The following is a 21357-nucleotide window of genomic DNA, read 5'->3' as shown; positions in this document are numbered from 1 at the left end:
CTTCAGTTAATGTTCACATCAAGCATCAGAATGGGGAAAAAATGATATCTAAGTGACTTTGACCGTGGAATGATTGTCAGTGGCAGACAGGGTGGTTTGAGTATCTCAGAAACTGCTAATTTTTCACACACTAGTCTCTAGAGTTTGCCAAGAGTGGTTCTGTCGACAGAAAAGCCGTGTTAATGAGATGTCAGAGGAGAATGGCCAGACTGGTCAAAGCTGACAGGAAGGTGACGCAAATAACCACACATTACAACAATGGTATGCAGAAGAGCTTCTGCCTGACAGACTTGATTGGCATGAAATGTGCCCAATCTGCTGCTATTGAGAACTTTGTGACAGACAGGGTTCGGCGCTCAAAATTCTGTGGTCACGTTGATATCCAATATTTGCGTGATAAACAGTAACGTGATCACACCATGTTGTGGTGTCAACATGATGAATCTTGCCTATTTTAGGCAGGGAATCAGAAATAAACTATAAATAGAAATATAAAAATTTTTGTACAGGTCTAATGATTTCACTTTTATGGCAATGGTTTCTATACAATATATATCTTGATGTAATGTGGTGACATTTATTTTCAACTGAGCTTACCATTTCAGCTACATCAAAAAATTCTTAAAATTCTCTTCTGCATCAATTCTTCTAGGTATACTTGCACACAGTTTTTGAAGGAACTCAGCTGGTAAGTTGTTCCAAACATCTTGGAGAACTAGCCACAGTTCTTCTGTGGATTTAGGCAGCCTCCTGACCCATATCTATATGACTGGATGCATTGCCCTGCTGCCACACAATTGACTGATTACATTATTACAACTACTTATTCATGTGATTAAGTAAAAATATTCCTAATAAAGTGCTCGGTGAATGTATATTCCGCGTAAAGAAGAACAAGGGGTCCTGGAAGTGATGGTATGGCCCCCACAGAGCCCTGATCTCAACATCATTGAGTCTGTCTGGGATTTAATGCAGACACAGAAGCATTTGAGGCTGCCTAAATCCACAGAAGAACTGTGGCTAGTTCTCCAAGATGTTTGGAACAACCTACCACCTCAGTTCCTTCAAAAACTGTGTGCAAGTATACCTAGAAGAATTGATGCTATTTTGAAGGCAAAGGGTGGTGACACCAATTATTGATTTGATTTAGGTTTTCTTCTGTTCATTCACTTCTTCCGTTCATGTATTTTGTTAATTGATAAAAATTTAACTATCAACTTTTCAATTTTTGAAAGCATTCTTATTTTACAGCATTTTACACCTCCCTTTTGCACGGTACTATATATATATATTGCATTTGTGTTAGAAAAGGTAAACCAACATGATGAAGACCAGAGTGCTGTCTTTGGGAGAAATGCAAGCCATTTTGAAGGTTAGAGAAGAGGGGAAATCATTGAGGATAACTTGTACAATAATTTGTCTACACAATAACTTGCCTATTAACACAAATATCCAACATTTATTCTAACTGGGTTTTTTTTCCCAGGAATTTACTTTTCACATTTTGTCACCTCATTTCAGGGTCTCATAGCATTTAGATCAAATTACATCACATGTGTTTCTGATTAGTCAGATGTGTGCAATCGCTTACTGAAATTTCTCTTATACCTACACTAAGTATGTCGTCTATAAAAAATAAAATAAATAAATAAATAAAAAACTGTCATGCAAGTTCTGTCAGTAAACCAACTGCAGACCTTTTTTGTGAACTGTTTCTTTGAAATGTAATTGCTTAGTTGTTTTATTAGGGTTGTTTCCTGAATAATCACACTGAAAATGTGGCAGAGGTGCTCTGTGGGCCACAGACTTCACCTGCATACAGTTTGTGTCTGTGTTTGCTGCAATTGACACAGAATTTCTAAGAAATGTCAAATTGTGCAGATATCTGTTAACCCTGTGCCATTTGACTGACTTTTGGGAGTGACAAGACATCGTATTCTCAATCACATTGCTCTTATGCCCATTTATCTGCCTATCACCCATAATGACAGACCTATTGGTTATTCATATGCATGTCAAATGGTTGTGAAATAAATAATGAGATTTTTTGCTTTGGACTGTTTTCAGAATTATTTGTTTTCTTATTTGAATAGACAGTCATTTTCTTTTGTCACCCACAGTCCTAAAATGATGCTATTAATCCATGACATTTTGCGTTATTGACCAGATTATGGTAGTTTGGAAAACCATAGCAGCAATTTTGTGTTCTGCAGCTGACACAGGAACAATGTCCATTTGGACTAAAGGGCTTGGATGCAGGTTCACATTATGCAGTTGTCAGAAAGTGGTCCTTTACAGACTTATTGTGGTGTTTTAATGCACTATTTAGGAGTTCTAATCACACTACTGGTTTGCAGACGATTATCACAGCCTGGTGCCTTCAGCATGCCGAGCCATAATAGCTGCTGTTTCTCTCCTGCCTTGTTCTATAATGCTGTGAAAAGCCAAGGGGTTCTTGTGAGCACTTTCATTTAGGCCTTCTTTCCCAAAATCAGAATGTCAAACTTGCCTTAAATTAACTTTCGTAAGACTTGTCTTAATGCCTCGTTGGAGCTTGCCTGATTGTTTGTTTAAAAATTAATTTTTATAAAAAACATTTAATGGCTGTTCCCTCCTCAACCTTTTAGAAACATGCCAGACGAGTGTATGAAATCCTGCGCTTGCGGGTAACGGACATGGGTGATGAGGAGAAGGCAAGAGCATACCGGCTGGAAATTAAACGGAGGCTGTTCGGCCCTTATAAGGTAACTGAATACACACACCAATGAAAGAGTTACAACAAATGCTGTGGGTCAATGATGTTTTCTACCATGAGACATTCTTCTCTTCATTCTAATACTGTTTTGAGCACTTTTCCATCTGAATACATTTTCAGTTTCAGGTCCTGAAATCAAGCAAGATTTTTCCCTTTTATGTGGAGGAGCAGAGCTGGAGCCAAGATTAATTTCTAGATTTCTAGCTTTGTATCAGATGTGCTCCTCTGATACACGTAGTTCAGCTGGATGACTGTAGAGTGATCAAAAGCAGCAATATATGGCAGTTCACTGTCCTCTGAAACTAGAGATGTTTAATTGATAAAGATTTAGTAAACTCATCAGCCCTGTAATGATAAAAAGCATGTAAGTCTCATAATGACCAACAGAACGAGGTCTTGTGTTGGGATCCGTTGAATATGAATAGTGTTATTTTTGCATCAAAAAAGTCTTTTTTTATGATAATTTTTTAGGCGCGTCCACTCCGTGGTAATGGCGTAATGTCGCAGTATTTGGTGAGGCCATTGTAGTAGACCTGCAAAATGGCATTGGGATTGGTTTTGAAATGGATGATTCAAATTTAGCTTTCGTTTTATATAGGAGAGCTGAACATCACACACATCTTCCACAGCAGTCAGTGTAATGATGGTATTTGGCATTTCAAATGAGAAAAGAAAAAAAATAGGTGATTAACGTTGATTAAAAATAACAGTCAGGCATTGGAAGAGGTAAACTATCCAACATCAGTGAGGAGTTTGCTATGTGGGCCCAAAGAATAGCATGGGCGGCTAGTCATTTAGGCGGTGGTGGGTGGGGGTTCAGTGTGCTTTTTGGCCCTTTGGATATTGGAGTTACCTGTTAACTTTTAAAATGGTCATTATCTTGATCATTAAGGTTGGTCCACATGCAAAGTCAGTTAACAGCAGTCCTAATTCTGATGCAGGCTTATAGGCTGTTAGCTTTGCTACATCTACATAAAATATTCTAAACTGACAATCGTTTATATGATAATAAAATTGATATACTAATAGGGAGGGCAGAAATCTCCAGAAATCTATTTGAAATATGTTTTAAAACATAATTGTAATCATAAATTAACATATTGTGGATAATATATATAATTGTCCATATGTGGAATTTTTATGTAATAAACATTCATGTGAATAGTCAAAGTATCGTGCTTTTTCAGGTATATTCACAATTTTGGATATTAAAGTCAATATACAGTCCCCTCCAAAAGTATTGGAACAGCAAGGTCAATTCCTAGGTTTTTGCTGTACACAGAGGAAAATTGAGTTTGAGGTCAAAATATGTACAGTACTGTGCAAACGTTTTAGGCAGGTGTGAAAAAATACTGTAAAGTAAGAATGCTTTCAAAAATAGAAATTTTAATAGTTTATTTTTTATCAATTAACAAAATGCAAAGTGAGTAAACAGAAGAAAAATCTAAATCAAATCAATATTTGGTGTCCAACCAGCATCAATTCTTCTAGGTACACTTGCACAAAGTCAGTGATTTTGTAGGCATATAGTCAGTTGTGTGATTAACCATATACCAAACAGGAGCTAATGATCATTAATTTAATTATGAGGATAATTTAATATGTAGGTTGAAACACAATCATTAACTGAAACAGAAACAGCTGTTTAGGAGGGTTAAAACTGGGTGAGAAACAGCCAAACTCTGCTTCCAAAGTGAGGTTGATGAAGACAGTTTAATATCAGAAGTCATACACCATGGCAAGACTGAGCACAGCAGCAAGACACATGGTAGTTATACTGCATCAGCAAGGTCTCTCCCAGGCAGAAATTTCAAGGCAGACAGGGATTTCCAGATGTACTGTCCAAGCTCTGTTGAAGAAGCACAAAGAAACGGGCAACGTGGAGGACCGTAGACGCAGTGGTTGGCCTAGGAAACTGTGAAATACACATCATGCTTACTTCTCTCGCAATCGGAAGATGACCAGAAATGCCATCAGCTCAGAATTGGCAGAAACCAGTGGGACCCAGGTACACCCATCTACTGTGCAGAGAATTCTGGTCAGAAGTGGTCTTCATGGAAGAATTGTGGCCAAAAAGCCAATGTGGAAACAAGGCCAAGCGACTCGACTGCACGAAAATACAGGAACTGGGGTGCAGAAAAATGACAGCAGGTTCTCTGGACTTATGAGTCAAAATGTGAAATATTTGGCTGTAGCAGAAGGCAGTTTGTTTGCCAAAGGGCTGGAGAGCAGTTCAAGAATGAGTGTCTGCAGGCAACAGTGAAGCATGGTGGAGGTTCCTTGCAAGTTTGGGGCTGCATTTCTGCAAATGGAATTGGGGATTTGGTCAGAATTAATGGTCTCCCCAATGCTGAGAAGTACAGGCAGATACTTATCCATCATGCAATACCATCAGGGAGGCATCTGACTGACCGCAAATTTACTCTGCAGCAGGACAACCACCCCAAACATACAACCAATGTCATTAAGAACTATCTTCAGCGTAAAGAAGAACAAGAAGTCCTGGAAGTGAGGGTATGGCCCCCACAGAGCCCTGATATAAACATCATCAAGTCTGTCTGGGATTACATGAAGAGACAAGCATTTGAGGCTGCCTAAATCCACAGAAGAACTGTGGCTAGTTCTCCAAGATGTTTGGAACAACCTACCTGTGCAAGTATACATAGAAGAATTGATGCTGTTTTGAAGGCAAAGGGTGGTCACACCAAATATTGATTTGATTTAGATTTTTCTTCTGTTCATTCACTTCTTCCGTTCATGCATTTTGTTAATTGATAATAAACTATTAAAATTTCTATTTCTGAAAGCATTCTTATTTTACAGCCCACACCTGCCTAAAACTTTTGCGCAGTACTGTAGATTTGTTAAACAACTTAGAACAGACCACCCACTTTTTAGGTGAGCGAAATTATTGGAAGATATGACAGTCAGGTGTTCTTGTTTCCCAGATGTGTCCTGTTCGATTGATTGGTAAAACAATAAATAGCTATGAATCTCTACTCTTGATTTTAGTCTTGGGTTTTGCCTGTGAAGAATGCATTTGTGTAAGAAAAGATAAACCAACGATGAAGACCAGAGAGCCATTGCCCACGCCAAGCCAAGCACAAGCATTAGGGATAGCTTGTACAACAACTTGGAATGTCCTTTAAAAGAAAAAAATTCTGCCGGACTGAGCAACAGGTATCGAACAGGTTGACCAGGGAAAACAACAACAGCAGTTGATGACAGCAATATTGTGAGAGCTGTGAAGAAAAACCCAAAATATCAGTCAGTGGCATCACACATCTCCACAGGGCAGGGGTGAAGGTGTCTCAATCAACCATGCAAAGAAGACTTAGAGCAGCAATATAGCGGCTATACCACAAGATGCAAACTCAGCAATAGTCACAATCAGAAGGCGAGATTTCAATTTGTGAAGAAGTACAGAGATGAGCCACAAAATGTGTTATGGATTGATGAGACATCTACCAAAGTGATGGAAAGGCCAAAGGAGAAAGAAGGGATCTGTTCATGATCCAAAACATACAAGCTCATCTGTGAAGCACGGTTGAGGAAGTACCATGGCTTGGGCTTGCATGGCTGCTTCTGGAGTGGGCTCACTAATCTTTATATATGATGTGACTCATGATGGTAGCAGCACAATGAATTTAGTAGTCTGAGAACTTACGGAGAAATACGTCCAAACTAATTGGGAGTAACTTCATCATTCCTCAAGACATGCATTTCACCTCATGAAGGGGAGATTGAAGGGAAAACTGAAAACACTGCAGTGAAAGCCTGGAAAAGCCGTACAAAAGAAGAATGCTGTAGTTTGGTGATATCAGTGGGTCGCAGGCTTGATGCAGTTATTGGAAGCAAGGGATATATTACCAAATATTAAGTGTTACTTACTTTCATTTACTTAAACATTCTCTATTCAAATACTTCTGCTCACCTACAAATTGCGTGGTCTGATATCAGTGGTGCTAATTTCCAAGTAGTTTAACACATCTAAGTGTAAATTCCAGGAAATAAAAGCTGAAATCCTCAACTCCAACTTCCCCTCAGAGGATCGATGCCTTTGTTGAGGATAATCTCTTTACGTAACAATAACCGGTAACGCTACTTTACAATACAAACGGAAGACTTGTGCAAAGCGTCAAAGTAGCCAAGTTAAGACATTGTTTGAATAATCAACATAATTATGCTGAGCAACAGCTTATATTTAACTTGCACTGGGTAACGTTAATTTCAAACCAGGAATCGCATTCTCACTAAAAGACCCGAATCATTCAAATTATACATAGCCTATAATAACCATTGTATAATTTGTATACATTAAGCTTTAAAAGTTAGGAATACAGTCTTACATTTTCTCTCACTCAGGCGCATGCAGTGTTAGCAGTTAATTTCCAACCGTTCTGTCTGCAGATGACCGAATTGACACAAGTGGGAGTGCTAATCAGCCACATGGGTCATCCGTATTTGACCAATTGAACAAAGTCATGGGCAACTACTGTGATGAGATAATAATAATAAAGTATGATAAATGTGAATAAAGTCTCATTCTGCCCAAACGAAATATAAACTTTATACAGGGCTGTAGCGTCTTGTCAAAGATCAGTGCTGAGGGGTGTCTCGGTGGCGCAGCCTGTAGAGCACTGACCGCATGCTCATTGCGAGCCGCGACGTCGGCAGTTCGAATCCGACCGTCCGACATTTGTCGCATGTCTTCCCCTCTCTCTCGCTCCCATTCTTCCTGTCTCTCTATACTATATACTGTCCAATAAAGCTTAAAAAGGCCTAAAAAATATCTTTAAAAAATATATAAAAAATAAAAAGATCAGTGCTGATGCACCTTGATGAACAACAGGCTGATGCTAATGTTAGGGCTGATTAATTAAATTTTCTGTCTTTTGAGGCTTTCAGCAAATGCAAACATTTCACTTAATGTTTTTTGTGAGTCATTTTCTTTGTTTTTACACAGGGAAGTTCAATTAATATGGTATTGTCATGCATGTAACATTCAATGGAAAGTCTTACACTGCCATGCTCAGTGTAATAATTTAGCTAACACCTAACACCTGGCTAGCTACGTGGTTTGACACATCAACTGTTACTAATGTGTAATTTCAAGGGTAGGCATGTTGCACAAGTAAAGCAGTAGTATGGTCTTCCTCACTATCATCACAAGCATAAGCATATGTCAATGACTGCCTGAAGTCTCTGTTGTACTATTGTGGTTAGGCTATGACAGTCGTTGTTCGGGAAGCACAGTCCAGCATCAGAGTCTCTCCATTGTGTTGTTTTTTTAACTATCCTGAAATGTGTGCATAAAACATATTAACACTCGATTCACACTTCATATACTCACTCTATTCTTGGTAAGCATATGTTGGCGTTGGTTAGCACTTCCATTCAAAATAGCACATTTTCAACCTCAATATCTCACCCGTTGCAAAACCAATCTCAATTCTATAGCTAAGTAGCACCATTTCTGGGTTATGGACACCCTGAAAAAATTCTCAAAAGATTAACACTTTTTTTTGCTCAAACATAACTATTTAAATCCCAACAGATCCCGATACAAGACCGCTCGTTCTGTGGATAAACAGGCGTGCTTTTTCTAATTTCATGACTGTACATATAATTTAATTTTCAAAATTCTGATGATTAATTGTCCATCGACAATGGGGAGACGCATTACATTAATGGCGTTTAGCAGACGCTCTTATCCAGAGCGACGTACAGATGATTCTAGACTAAGCAGGAGACAGTCCTCCCGTGGAGCAATGCAGGGTTAAGGGCCTTGCTCAACGGCCCAATGGCTGTGCGGATCTTATTGTGGCTACACCGGGGATAAAACCACCGACCTTCTTGGTCCCAGTCATATACCTTGACCACTACGCTACAGGCCGCCCACACTGCAAACTGAAGTGGCTAATTGATATTTCTATTATTAAAGGGACATGAGAATCACAAGACCGTTATGTTCAGCAACGGCAGTAGATGACATTAAGTGGCAAGCAAGCACTTAGTATATGAAAACGGAAGTAAATAATCAAATACTGTAAAGCGAGGGTGGCCAAAAAGAGACCAGCTAGATCAGCGTACCTAAACGGAAAACTTACAGCACTGGGATGGTGTTTTCTGAGCTTCACTCCATCCTTAAGGGCATCTACCTTAGCTAATGTATCCAGCTATTTTGGCTACGATCAATTAAAATTATATTGAACACAAATTAATTAAACATCCCGCTAATTTTGCTACCTAGCTCAGTGAGATAACACTAGCTAGTCAGCGAAGAACGTATTTGTCCATTGAAGAATACCTTTATAACTTAATTCAGCTAACTACTGTAGCTCTTGCTCAATGTAACATTAGCTAACTGTTATATTGGGTGTGATCTGGGGTGACTACGGTTATCTTTTCAGCAGGAGCTTCGTGCCTAACTCATGTCTAGTTAGGATAGATAATTAGATATAACTTGATTTGGCCAGCACCATAGGCAAAGCTTAACATAATCTAATAAATGTTCCCTTTCATAATTAGTTTGTGTTATCCAAATTGTGTTAGCCAGGTAGCTGGCTAGCACCAAGATAAATTGGTCTCTCTTGTTCAGCTAGCCAAACTAGCTTATACCAATGTTTCATTCATTTTAATGAGTAATGTACAGCATAGTTAGTGAGTACTTTAAGTAAACTTTTTGAACGGTAGTGTATGTTGTATGAGTGATGCAAGATTTATGGTTCGAAATAGGACACAAGGACATGTTGGAAATAGTGCACAAAGTGCAAAATAAGTATATTGCGTCTAACTTTAATATGCAAAATTGCCAATACATTTTACAGAGCTCTACTCTTAAGATGATTTCTTTCAAAGGTTTGAATCTTAAACCATCTGCCCAGTGGTGAGCACATGTGTGTACAGTTGGCATTATACAGTACTGTGCAAAAGTCTTAGGCATCTGTATAACATTCTGTACAGATAGGATTCTTTCAAAAATAATTCAATGAAAGGTCCTAAATAAACCTACTATACATTTTACATTACAATTTAGTAATTTGGCAGAATAGTTAAAAACTGAATCAAATCAATATTTTTTGTGACCGCCCTGAGGCGTTAAAACTACATCACTTCCAACGCTGTCCTGCAGTTCTATAAGACAATCAGCAGGGAGGTTGTTCCAAGCATGTTGGAGAACTTGGCACAGTTCTTCTGCAGACTTTGGTTGGCTCCTTGCTTCTGCGACAGCCTAGATCAAGTTTTTATGTAAAAAGTTACTTTTTAAAATTGAATACAAAAATGTCTCAGTAAAATGTAATCTTTTGGAAAATGAATATTTGGAAATCTCAAATGTGTTCTTTTATACAAACACACAAACTAAAAAAAAAAAAGTACATAGTCTAGGGTGCCTAAGATTTCTGCACAGTACTTTATATGGCTGTAACACAGACATCTGTGCCTTGATGGAGAGCTGGCGGATGTTAGCATTTGGGCTGACCAATTTAATTTCCTGTCTTTTGAGGCTTTCAGCAAATGGAATCATTTGACTTAAAACTTTATAATTTAACTCAAACCAAGATATTTCAGGAACAGGGTTTTTAATTAATGGCTAATACTTGGCATGAGAACTAAAAGGTACAATAGGTAATTTTGGACTTCTAATGGTCAAGTGAGGAATAGCAGCAGCAAACACCTTCAAACCACAACACTGTTTATCCCTCCCTCTTCTCTGTAAACGCGCTGATGTTGAAATATGTTTAGTCTGTCTGTCTCAGGTTCAGCACAACCTTGGCTGAGAGCCATTCTGTCGGATGTCCAATTTGTTTGTCACAACATTATGTTAATCATGAATGAAGTAAAAACTATTTAATCTTGAATCAAACAAAACTTTATTGTAGCACAGGGATAACGTTGCCGTTCTTTTATTTGCATAAAACAGGTCACGTTCAGTAGCTTACTGTTATTTCATGTCATTTATAGATGAAATCTGAATGTTCGCAAACAAAGGTCGCTAAGATACCTCCTGAACTTTATTGTCCAGCAGCCACACAAATATGCGCACTCTGAAGATCACCCAGAACAACAACTGGACTTACGCCGACCCGGAAACGCATCCCCTCACCCACGCTCTCCCCCAGCCCACAAGACCTACGTCACTCCCCTTGGCTGGGAGCGCTTATGCTGCAATAACAAGTCCCAAACAGGGACGCTACACTATGTAGCGCTTCATATGTAATATCCTGATTATTGATATACATTGAACCACGATATACGCTACATCTAGCTAGATAGATAGGAAGATCCCTAGCTAGCTAGGAATAAAAAACAGCTATGGCTTATCTTCCTAGTTAGCGAGCGATCTATCCGTCTGGCTGTCTCGCTAGCTATATTTCTTATTTTGCTAGCTAGGGAGCTAACTTAAATATATCTACCTATGTCATGCTTATCTACTTCTCTACATACATTTATTGCCGAATGGTTTGCTGTCCGTTTCACTAACTAGCTGGCGGTACTGATATTAGTCCACCGAGAGATGAGCACTAGCTATCTCTATCGCTATCTTAAACTGTAGGGAAATTGTAAATTTATGTTTCGCTAATTTAAATAATGCTTATTGACAGTAATGACTAAGCGTATGCCGTTCACATAAAGACACGCTAGCCAGTTGACGCTACCGTACGCATCAGGGGAATGTATCTTATAGAGCGCATCATAGCAACCAACAGATAAAGCTTGGCAACCAGGCTGTCGACTTGACGCTAACTCATGACGTTAACTTACGCATCAGGGGAACGTAACCGGAAACTGGAAACATGACCCCGGAGGGGAGAAGTTTTGTAAGGGGATATCATTTGTTGTGACAGCGCCATCATACAAGCTATGAGAGAGACATTTCATTTGGCACAGCTTGAGTAACTGAACAGCCTGAAAGTATCGTAAGCAATATTATTTAGGTAAATAAATCTTAAACTTCTCCTATAACCGGAAAACCACAAGCATATTTCACATCACGTCACGTCTATCATTTCTCATTTCACTTCTATCATTTAGCGAGCTAAATTATTTGTCCGAAAAGTCACAGAAATATGAATTATTTTGGTATACTTAGCTAGATATATAAACACTTAATAGTGAGCTAGCTAGATAACCTCTCAGGTTTACATTAGGCTGTATATATAATTACTGATACAACGGATAGGTCCGGTCCATTGTCTCTATTGGTCAGTTTGCATTCCAGCCGTGCCAATATCCACAATATACACACGGCAAAATGGAATATTCACATATCTTTTAAAATTACGCGTTTGTGGTTCACCGTTATCTACTTTGTAATCTAAATGAACTTAAGACTACCAAAGTCCAATACAATTTGTGAGTTTAAAGTGTCCTTTGATTTGGAAAGGAGTAGGAACCAAAAAAATACAACTTTCTCAGATCAAAATACCAGCAAGACCATCATACCCGGGGAAGCAAATGATGACTCATAATGACACAATTTCAATAATTGCACGTTATCTGCCAGTATCCCGATAAACGTCTACAACAAAAACAAATGACTTGTGTGTGTCAGTGGGGATACATTTGTAATCGCTAATACCGTTGCTTTGATAGTGGAGTGGGGGAATTTTGAAAGATAAATGTGGTATCCGTTGTATAAAAGCGTTATGGAACGAGAACCTTTGTTATATCGTGGATACTGGCACAGCTAGGGGTCTAACCACTCCGCTAGCTGTGCCGATATGGACGATATACCACAGGTTCTCCTTAATTAGGCTAATAACGTCAGCTAACTTAATAATTGGAACAAATAACATTATAGTTAGCTAGCTAACGTTGTCTATCGAAATGGAAAGTTTGTGTAAAGTTACATAATGTGTTAGTTAGCTAGCTATATATGTTGTGTAAAACAAAAGCGCAAAGGACGGGGGAGAGGCATATGGACAAGTAATACAGGAGAACGGTGAGACTAATAATAAGCACGACCAGTGTCTCATTCTACCGGGCGGAATGTTGGGTAATTGCTCATTTAGGTTGATAGTTAAAAGTGAAACTAGCTGCTCAGACAGGCAGTCTTGCCTAGCAACCCGCTCCTGTATGTAAACAGAGCACCCCCCTTCACATATTATGACACGCATCTGAGTCAATGTAAAATAGCGTCTATCAAAGAAAACATATTCTGCTTGCATAGAAACGGAAGCATTTTGGATTATAAAAACGTTTATATGGACAAAATAACATTCAACATGCATGGACTGGATAGAAGTAACTAAGTACAATACCAGTTTGTTATTGGTAGCAACAAGCAAATTAGCTATAGTTAGCTTGACGATTTTACAAATATCCACTTCCGATAAAATATAGGCGATACCAATATCCTAGTGATTACACAAGCATTGTTCAGATGGATATTTGTAAATTCGGGAAGCTAACTAGTAATCGCTAATTTGCTTGTTGCTACTGATAGCAAACTAGATAAGCAATAGTATGCAGAGTTGCAGAGATTTCTTGTCTGGAGTGTAATTTGGGCAGCTATACGTTCCTTTTATCTCTTTACGTGTTCAATCATCTGTGTTTAGCTAAACCTTTTTTTTTTTCCTCTCAAGCTGTGAGTTAGTTGCATCGTTTGTGGTAGAGTATCATATCTTAGGTATACAGCCAGATAGTTACCTAACCAAATAACTTGCTTGCTCACAATATAGTTGGTTAGCTAAAGTGAAAACTTCAAAAAGACAAAAACTGTTGCGTTTTGTAGCACGCCAAAGTCAAGATTTCATAAAGTCACCTGTTTGCGTTTGTCACTGTCAGCTTTCAGTGCACGAGAACATTGAGCTGTATAATAACGCTTTATATTATACATTATATTCATAGACTGAGGGTTGTGGTTTGAGGTTGTTTGTTGTTGCAATTCCTCTATTGACCGTTCGGAGTCCGAAATGACCTTTCTTGTGTTCCTTTCTCAGAACGGACATTACATCCCTTATGTCTTTGTTCGACAGACTACAGTACATCAGGAATGTGCCGAGGGACCTGCGGTTAGGCTGCTTGTGCGGTTTGCGCTCACAGGCCAGCATTTTCCTGCACAACCCTAAACGGGAAGATTGCAGAAAGTGAAGATCTCTGGTTGCAGCCAGCCGTTGCTCCCTGCAAATTCGGAATTACGATATGAAGATCAGGCCTGAAAGTTAATGAGGTTTGATCTGCAGCAGGCCTTTATTCCCATAAACTGGCTTCCCACTCACCTACCCCTGTCAGTCATATATAAATACCAGCATATGATTTCCATTACTGTGGTAGACTGCTGTGAGGGATTAAGAAATCAGTCGCTTTGATCATAAGAACCCTCTTTTTTCAGCAGTGATCATGCCCTTTATTTGCTTATTACTGAACTTCTTTACTACTGTTTACAATGTCACATATGCATTTCACATCAGTGGACGAGCTCAGGAAGGGAAAACCCTGAATAGAAAAGTGAAGAAACATAACTAGTGCCAATGCTTGCATACAGTTGTATTGCTTGATACAATTAAGCAATTAACATTGTATCATGCTCTGTGGTATGTATGAAAATGCTGAACAAGCCCAGTTGATCTCAGTTAGGGTTCATTATGTTATTAGGGTAACATTAGGGTGCACAGACAGTAGGAGCTTCAGTCACAAGCACTGCTCAACTGGCTAGTGTGTCAATGGGAATAGTGACTAATGTGAACTGCATTTAGATCTTTGGGACATGAGTAAATGGGATTAGAAATTGTGGTCGAAAGCGCACACGCGATGACCATTATGCTTGTTCATTGTTGGATATGTAAGGAAAAACAGAAGAGCAACTCTTTCTCAGGTGACTGAGAATGTCAGTGCAGGACGTGATCAGACTGTCAGCAAGAACAGTCAGTTGACAGCTACAAAGAGGATCATCATAGTAGGGTCTCAGTGAATAAACTCCTCATTACAAAGATGAATGCACAGCTTAGAGTTCAGTGGTGCAAAAATAATAGGCACCGGTCTACCTATGCGCTTATAAGTTGCTTTCGATTAAAGGTGTCTGCCAGATGACAAAAATGTTAATGTAAAAAATTAACAAATATGTGGAAAAAAGCAATGTGGTCAGATCATTGATCCTTCATATTCTCAACAAGTGGTTGAGTCCATGTGGTGTACACCAAGAGAATGGTGGGCTGAATGTTTGTCCCCTATAGTGAGGGGGGTTCGAAGGATTGTTATATCATCCACAACACTCTTCCGTTGGTCTACCAGGTCTATTTGCCATTGGCGAGCTCACAAGTGTGGTCTGGCTTCTTAACAATGTTTCGACAAAGTATGTAAATTATCTAATTTGCATACTTTATTCAAGATGGCGGAAATGACAAATTTGAACATTTTTGTAGTAGTCTGTACGATATTGTTATAATTCTTTCAGATTCTAAATAAGACATGTTTGAAGATTGTTTTGAGCCATTTTGCTTTTATCGCCACCATTTGGGATCTAACAATAAGATTTGTGATGATTTACCCATCCCTGAGGCTCAAAACGCATGCGGAGTAAGGGGTTGCAAAGTTTCATGATGATAGGATGACTGTACATTGAGAAATGGTTCCTGTTATATTGTCCAAAATCAGGTTTTGAGAAAATCAACTCCAAAGATAGAAATGGTAACTAATTATACTAATTGCACAATACACATGGCGTAATCATTCAAAGGGTAGTATTATCCTGAAAGTTAAATAGTTGAGGGTTGATTTTCTTTTCTTTTTTTTCTTTCCCCCCCCCCCCAGTGGAACAGAACCATAATTTGGTACCCATCTGCATCTCTCAACTATACTGTAGCATGTCTCATTCCAAAACCATGAGCAAAAATAGCCCATTTGTCTCAAGCCATGTATACAATTGTAAAGGCCTTTATTATTTGCACAATGCACCACACCAGGCGTCTAGAAGAGCAAATGCTGCCCAGCAATCCCGCACCATTCAGTCACCCTTCCTTATTCAGGATTTGCATCTCATTCAGCAGTGTAATTTACTGAGTGCAACTAACAAAATGCTCTCACTTGCTCACATTTGCAGAAACCACGATGGGAATGGTCCAAAGTTTGATTTGAGGATTAATATCACAGCATTGCAGTTACAAGTAGTCAGATGGGCACTTATGAGGTACATTGATATGGCTGCAATTTCCCCCCAGACTTTGGATACCTGTGTTTTCTTTTTTCATCATCCCATTACATTGCCCAGTGAGGGTTTTCACAGAAACCTTCACTGCAAGAGAAAGATGGCATACTTCATCTGTGGTATCTCATGATGCTATTCCCAGTTGATTAACTCGCTTGATAGGCTCTTTAATGGCTTTATTGGGTATCAGCTTTTATGTGTATATGTTGTACAGATTTGGGTTGATGTTTGTAGTTTGTGTTGAGATTGTGTTGAGATTTAAACCATAAATGTGGTAAAAACTAAACATCATTCAGGCCTGCATAAAATATCGAGCTGTATTGAAACTAAATACTCATCACACAACGCGCCCTCATGGTGGAAACTCATCTCACTGAGATGCCACCTAGTAGAGGATTTGTCCCCTGACAGCAGAGTTGCCATTACTTAATATTCATTTAATTAGTTTAGCCATCATGAAATGGCTGGACATTGCCCTCGTCCAGAGAAGGGCTTTGGCATTTTCCTTACCTTCATAACTAGCTAGCTTATGAAGCATAATGTCTGTACAATAACTTGGCTAGTAACTAGCTAACAATGTCTACTTTATTTGATGGCTACCAACATAGTTATGTCATAAGTACACTGGTTTGTGAAAGTAAGCTGTGGGTGACTCTGTGCTGCCAACATTTAACCAGGTAACAAAGGATGTAATACTGAAGAAGGCCTTTGTGGTAGGTTACATTGCTTATCTTAGGATATAGCCAATACAGTATAAAATGTTTAATTCCCACAACTTGTGATCATTTTTTGTTTTAGCTTTTACTATGTTTTTCTGTTTAAAAATTACAGGAGCATCTTCTTAATATGCAGGTTAAATAAATAAAAAATTTTCGACTATGCATTAGCTAGACGGCTGCGGCATTTTCGTACATTATTGCGTTGTAGTCATTCTGGATAGGACCGTCTCCTAAATAAAGGCAATGCGTAGCCTAACGTCAGTAGTCAAGTAAACTACTTGCCTAGGTAGGCAGATGTGATGTCCCCAATATGCTGGAAGATGATTTGCTCGGAACTTCTGCGATCTCCTCCTACACTCTGTGTTCCACTTTTTCGGAACAGTGTTGTGTAATTTTTGCTTGACTAACTACTTAAAGTTAGTGCCGTTTAACCATTAAAAGCTTTGCTTCATAGCTACTACCTGCGGGGCAACATTGTTTAAAAATGTTTTTATTGTTTGAGACTTTGTCCTCTTGAGAATCCATTTATTCAGTTACGGTGTAACTGGTTAAATCACAGACATTTGTATGTTATTTGTTATCTTGTCAGATATACACTATCGTTCAAAAGTTCTAGGTCACCTTGTCTTTTTCTAATTTTATATTTTATTTTCTCTGTAATCAAACAATTCATGCATGGTCAAAGCGCAGACTCAGATTTTATTCTAGGATTTTATTTTTTATTCATTTTGGTTTCACCATGTAGTAATTACAGCAATTTTTATATGTAGTCCCCCATTTAGATGTTTGAGTTAACATAATGTCAAATAAGTATTTGGTTGCATATTCTTTGCATGCCATGACTTCCCGATGTCTGTTTGTTATTTTAAAACATTTGGCCGCATCTTTTTCAAAGAACTTTTTCCTCACAGAGCTTTTCAGGCCCACTTTTTCACTTCTTGCCTTTCTGAACTAGCTAGCCTAGGTCTGGACAATCACTGTATGCCATCAACCCAACTAACCAGTATACTGAGCCATCCCTGAGCTAGTCAAAGCCACACAGCACTTTGTTATTTAGCTTTTTATTTTTATTTATTTATGATTTTTTTGCGTTGCACCAGCCCAATTTTGAAGCTGCCCACCAGAGAAAACACCCAACTCACATGGCCAGTCGGCCATTGAATCTCGATTTCTGCTGCAGCATGTTGATGGTAGAGTCGGAATTTGAAGTAAACAACGATCCTTCCTGCCATCTGTCAATGGTTCAGGCTGGTGGTGGTGGTTTAATGGTGTGGGAAATGTTTTCTTGGCACACATTAGGCCCCATAATACATCTTTTAAATGCCAATCACAATGTACATCCCTTTATGGTCGCAGTTTACCCATCTTCTGACCGCTGCTTCGAGCAGGATAACGTGCCGATAATATCACAAAGCACACATCTCATACTGGTTGCACAAACACGACAATGAGTTCAGTGTACTCCAATGGCCTACACAGTCACCCGATCTCAATTCAATAGAGCATCTTTGTGATGTAGAACAGGAGATTCGCAGCATGATGCCATCATATCAACATGGACCAGAATCTCTGAGAAATGTTTCAGCACCTTGTTGAACCCATATGACAAAGAATTCATGTTGTGGGTCTGAACCAGTACTAGAAAGGTGTAATGAATAAAGCACTCATTGAGTGCATCAGACTCATCTTTAATGGATAGCCAATCATATTTTATTCATCATTACTGTAATTGTCTGATTCAGATATGTGTCCCTGTGTGTGTAACAGACACCCTCTTATGGAGGCACATTACGATCTTAATACTGCGCTGCTAAAATGGCAATGAAACTGACATTACTTAAGACCAGTGGCTAGTTGCACAAAGCATTTTAAGTTGAGATTTTCCTTAAAATGAAACGAGTTGCACGAAACCAAAACCAAGTTCTTGCCCTAAGGCGGTTTACTTAAATAAATACATAAGGAATTCCTTGAAATCCGTTAGGCATTGCACAAAGGTTTTTAGAAATCAAAATAAGTATAAAAACTTGGATACCTCCAACCTGACTGAAACCACATTTAGAAGATGGCTGAGTTTATGCTCATCGACGAGGAGGATGAATGTGTCCAGAAAATCTTTTGGACACTTTAACTGATTAACAATTAATCATGGATTATCATTTTGACAGTCTATTTATAATGTTCCTGACTAGCACTGGACCACCGAACCAAACAGTGTTTTGCTCTCCCGTCAGTGATCCAATTTATGATTGCATTGAGGTTTTTTGCCACTGGATCATTTCAGTGTGTAATAAGTGATGCGTTTCGAGTCCACAGGTCAACCGTGTGTGGAGCGTTCAAATGCTTCTCCTCCTCTATCCAACTGAGGCTTTGTTTTCTTTGTTCTTTATCGGTCATTGCATATCTTTATTTATTTATTTAATGTTTATTTGAGTGGGGTCAGTGCCAACAGACATAGCATCATTACTGCCAGTTTACACCAGGTTCATGTAGCTGATTATACCGCTTGCTAGTTTCCAACTCCTGTCCCTAGTTAGGTTTTTTTATGAAAAGAAAAGAAAAATATTAAAAATAAGACAAATTGTAAAATGGAAGATGTTAAGATATATACACAGTTAAAATACATACATTCAATAGATGTTAAATACACACACACATTGTTACAAAAAATAAAAAGGATACATGCATGTTATATATTACAAATAAAAGGTAGTAGAAAAGTATTTAATAACAAGCTGACTTGGTATGATGACAAAAAAATGATTCTATATTTATAGTTTATTAGCTCGCCAACTGTAAGACTTGGGACAATAAACAGGCAAGCTGTTCAGGCTGTTTATGATCGCCAAATGTGGGAAACAGGAAAATGCGGGATGCTTTGTGCAACCGGCCACTGGTTTTGGTTGGTCAAAACACTTCCGGCTTAGACAGGAAAATGACAGCTGATTTTGTCTGAAACTAGCAAACTCACTTGCATTTTGTTTATGGCCATGTTGTACCGAGTCCAAGATGGAGTCCTATTATAATTGCAGCTCATCTGATGTGCTGCTTGGTATCAAACTTGTCAGCAGACACTTTGGTGAATGAGTGTTTGTTTATGCTCAGCTTCATTCAAAAAAGGCATTTGTGGCAAATCCTGGTTATTAAAGCAGTTTAGCGTCCCTAAGTTGGCTAAAAATGAAAATAAATACCTGATATTCTCAATGGACTCAGTCTACAGTCTCTGCTTCAGGCAGTAAGGTTTCCACATGGCAGGGCCTAATCTGTGTTTTTGCATGTGTAGAAAAACCAGAGGGAACTGACCAAGATGATGAAGTGCCTTCGACCCGAGGAGCTCGTCTCTCACATCAGTCAGATGGACACCCAGCTGCAGCATGAGGAGCTAGAGAAGAGCTACCAGGAGCTGGTGGGAGAGTACAGGCGGGTCATCGAACGGCTTGCCCGGGCCTAATTGCATCTGCTGCCCTCTCAGTAGAGAAACGGCCTGACCATTCCCCCAAACCCCTCACACTCACGCTCCTTTCCCATTCCACTTTTGTTTGTGTACATGTGCAGTAGGCTTGTTGGAGCAAAGGGAAGCCTACTCTCTCGTGCATGGTGCCGTTGTGTGTGAGAATGTGTGATTGGAGGCGAATGTCACTGGTGAGACGAAATTTGTATTTTATTTTTTTGCTCATCCCGGGAGACTAAAAATTGACACACACACCCCCCTCTTACCTTTCACACTCAGATCCAGCAGTTGCTCTTTTTTCTGACTGATGCTCAAACTTTTCTTGAAAAATCTAGGGTTGGGGAGTGCTTGATTCGGGAATAAAGACGTTTTATATATTGGAGAAAATGTGTTTGGTCTCTTCTGTAATGAGCTTTTTTATGGTCAAGGATGTTGTGTGTATGTCCTACCACTTGCTTTTGCTTCGTTTAAATGTATAAGTCACTTGGGTTTTTTTGGGGGGGGGTTTTTTCGGATCATTTCAGCTTCAATGTGTATTTTTGATTGGCCCAGTCTGTAATGAAGGATATTTTAGATGTTGAGAGACATTTCTTACAACCTGCCAGTGATACAATGGTTTGTATAGGGGTATTTGTGAGTTAACAGTCTAAAGCAAGCAAATTACAGTGATGCAATGCTTCCAGAGATTGTGTGTGTGTTTCCTGATTTTTCGTGCAAAATATTATTTGGTGTTATTTTTATTGCCAAGTCTTGCCAGCACAATATAAAAATTAACATTTATCATTGTAAATTATTACTAAAACTGTATCTGCGTGTATATATGTGCAGCCTTTTGATAGCTGTTTGGGAGTTACCTTTAAGTCCATTATCTTTTTTTATGGGCACAAACATCCTTATAACAGACATTGTAAAGTTGTTGGTTATGAGAAGCGTATCTGAAATAAACTTTACTGTTCATAGAAAAATGGACCAATAAAACATGATGAAACTGAAATTGAATTAAAAAAAACAAAGTGAGCTAAATATTTAACCATGCTCAGCATGGAACATTTTCCTCAGTAATTCTATGCACAAGTTTAATTGCCCTAGCATTAATTTAACAAATCTATTTTTAAAGGCAAGGCTTATTAACTTGCAGTGCTTGTCACCTGCTCAGACCCTCATCAGCCTTGTAATCGTCAGACCTCAAGAGCAGGGATTGCTGAACAAGGGGCCAATTAGTGTTAATTGTGCTGCTTTCTGTTTCACTGGGAGGGGACAAATCATTCATTCAGGGGTAAGGACA

At 38.8% G+C, this 21357-nt stretch overlaps 1 protein-coding gene across 1 annotated transcript in view; it reads left to right on the top strand.

Annotated features, from left to right (window-relative positions):
- Nucleotides 1-21050, top strand: part of hat1 (histone acetyltransferase 1) — a 75351-nt gene extending 54301 nt beyond the window's left edge. Inside the window, exons 10-11 of the mRNA XM_061235222.1 lie at nucleotides 2628-2744; nucleotides 19905-21050. Of these exons, the coding sequence (XP_061091206.1) occupies nucleotides 2628-2744; nucleotides 19905-20072 (285 nt within the window). The 3' untranslated portion in view covers nucleotides 20073-21050. The remainder of the gene's footprint in view (nucleotides 1-2627; nucleotides 2745-19904) is intronic.
- The last annotated feature ends 307 nt before the right edge of the window (nucleotides 21051-21357 follow it).

This window comes from Conger conger, chromosome 3 (assembly GCF_963514075.1).
Source record: "Conger conger chromosome 3, fConCon1.1, whole genome shotgun sequence".
Classification (NCBI taxonomy): domain Eukaryota; kingdom Metazoa; phylum Chordata; class Actinopteri; order Anguilliformes; family Congridae; genus Conger; species Conger conger.
Note: the sequence above shows the minus strand (reverse complement) of the source record. Positions and strands in the feature narration are given on the sequence as shown.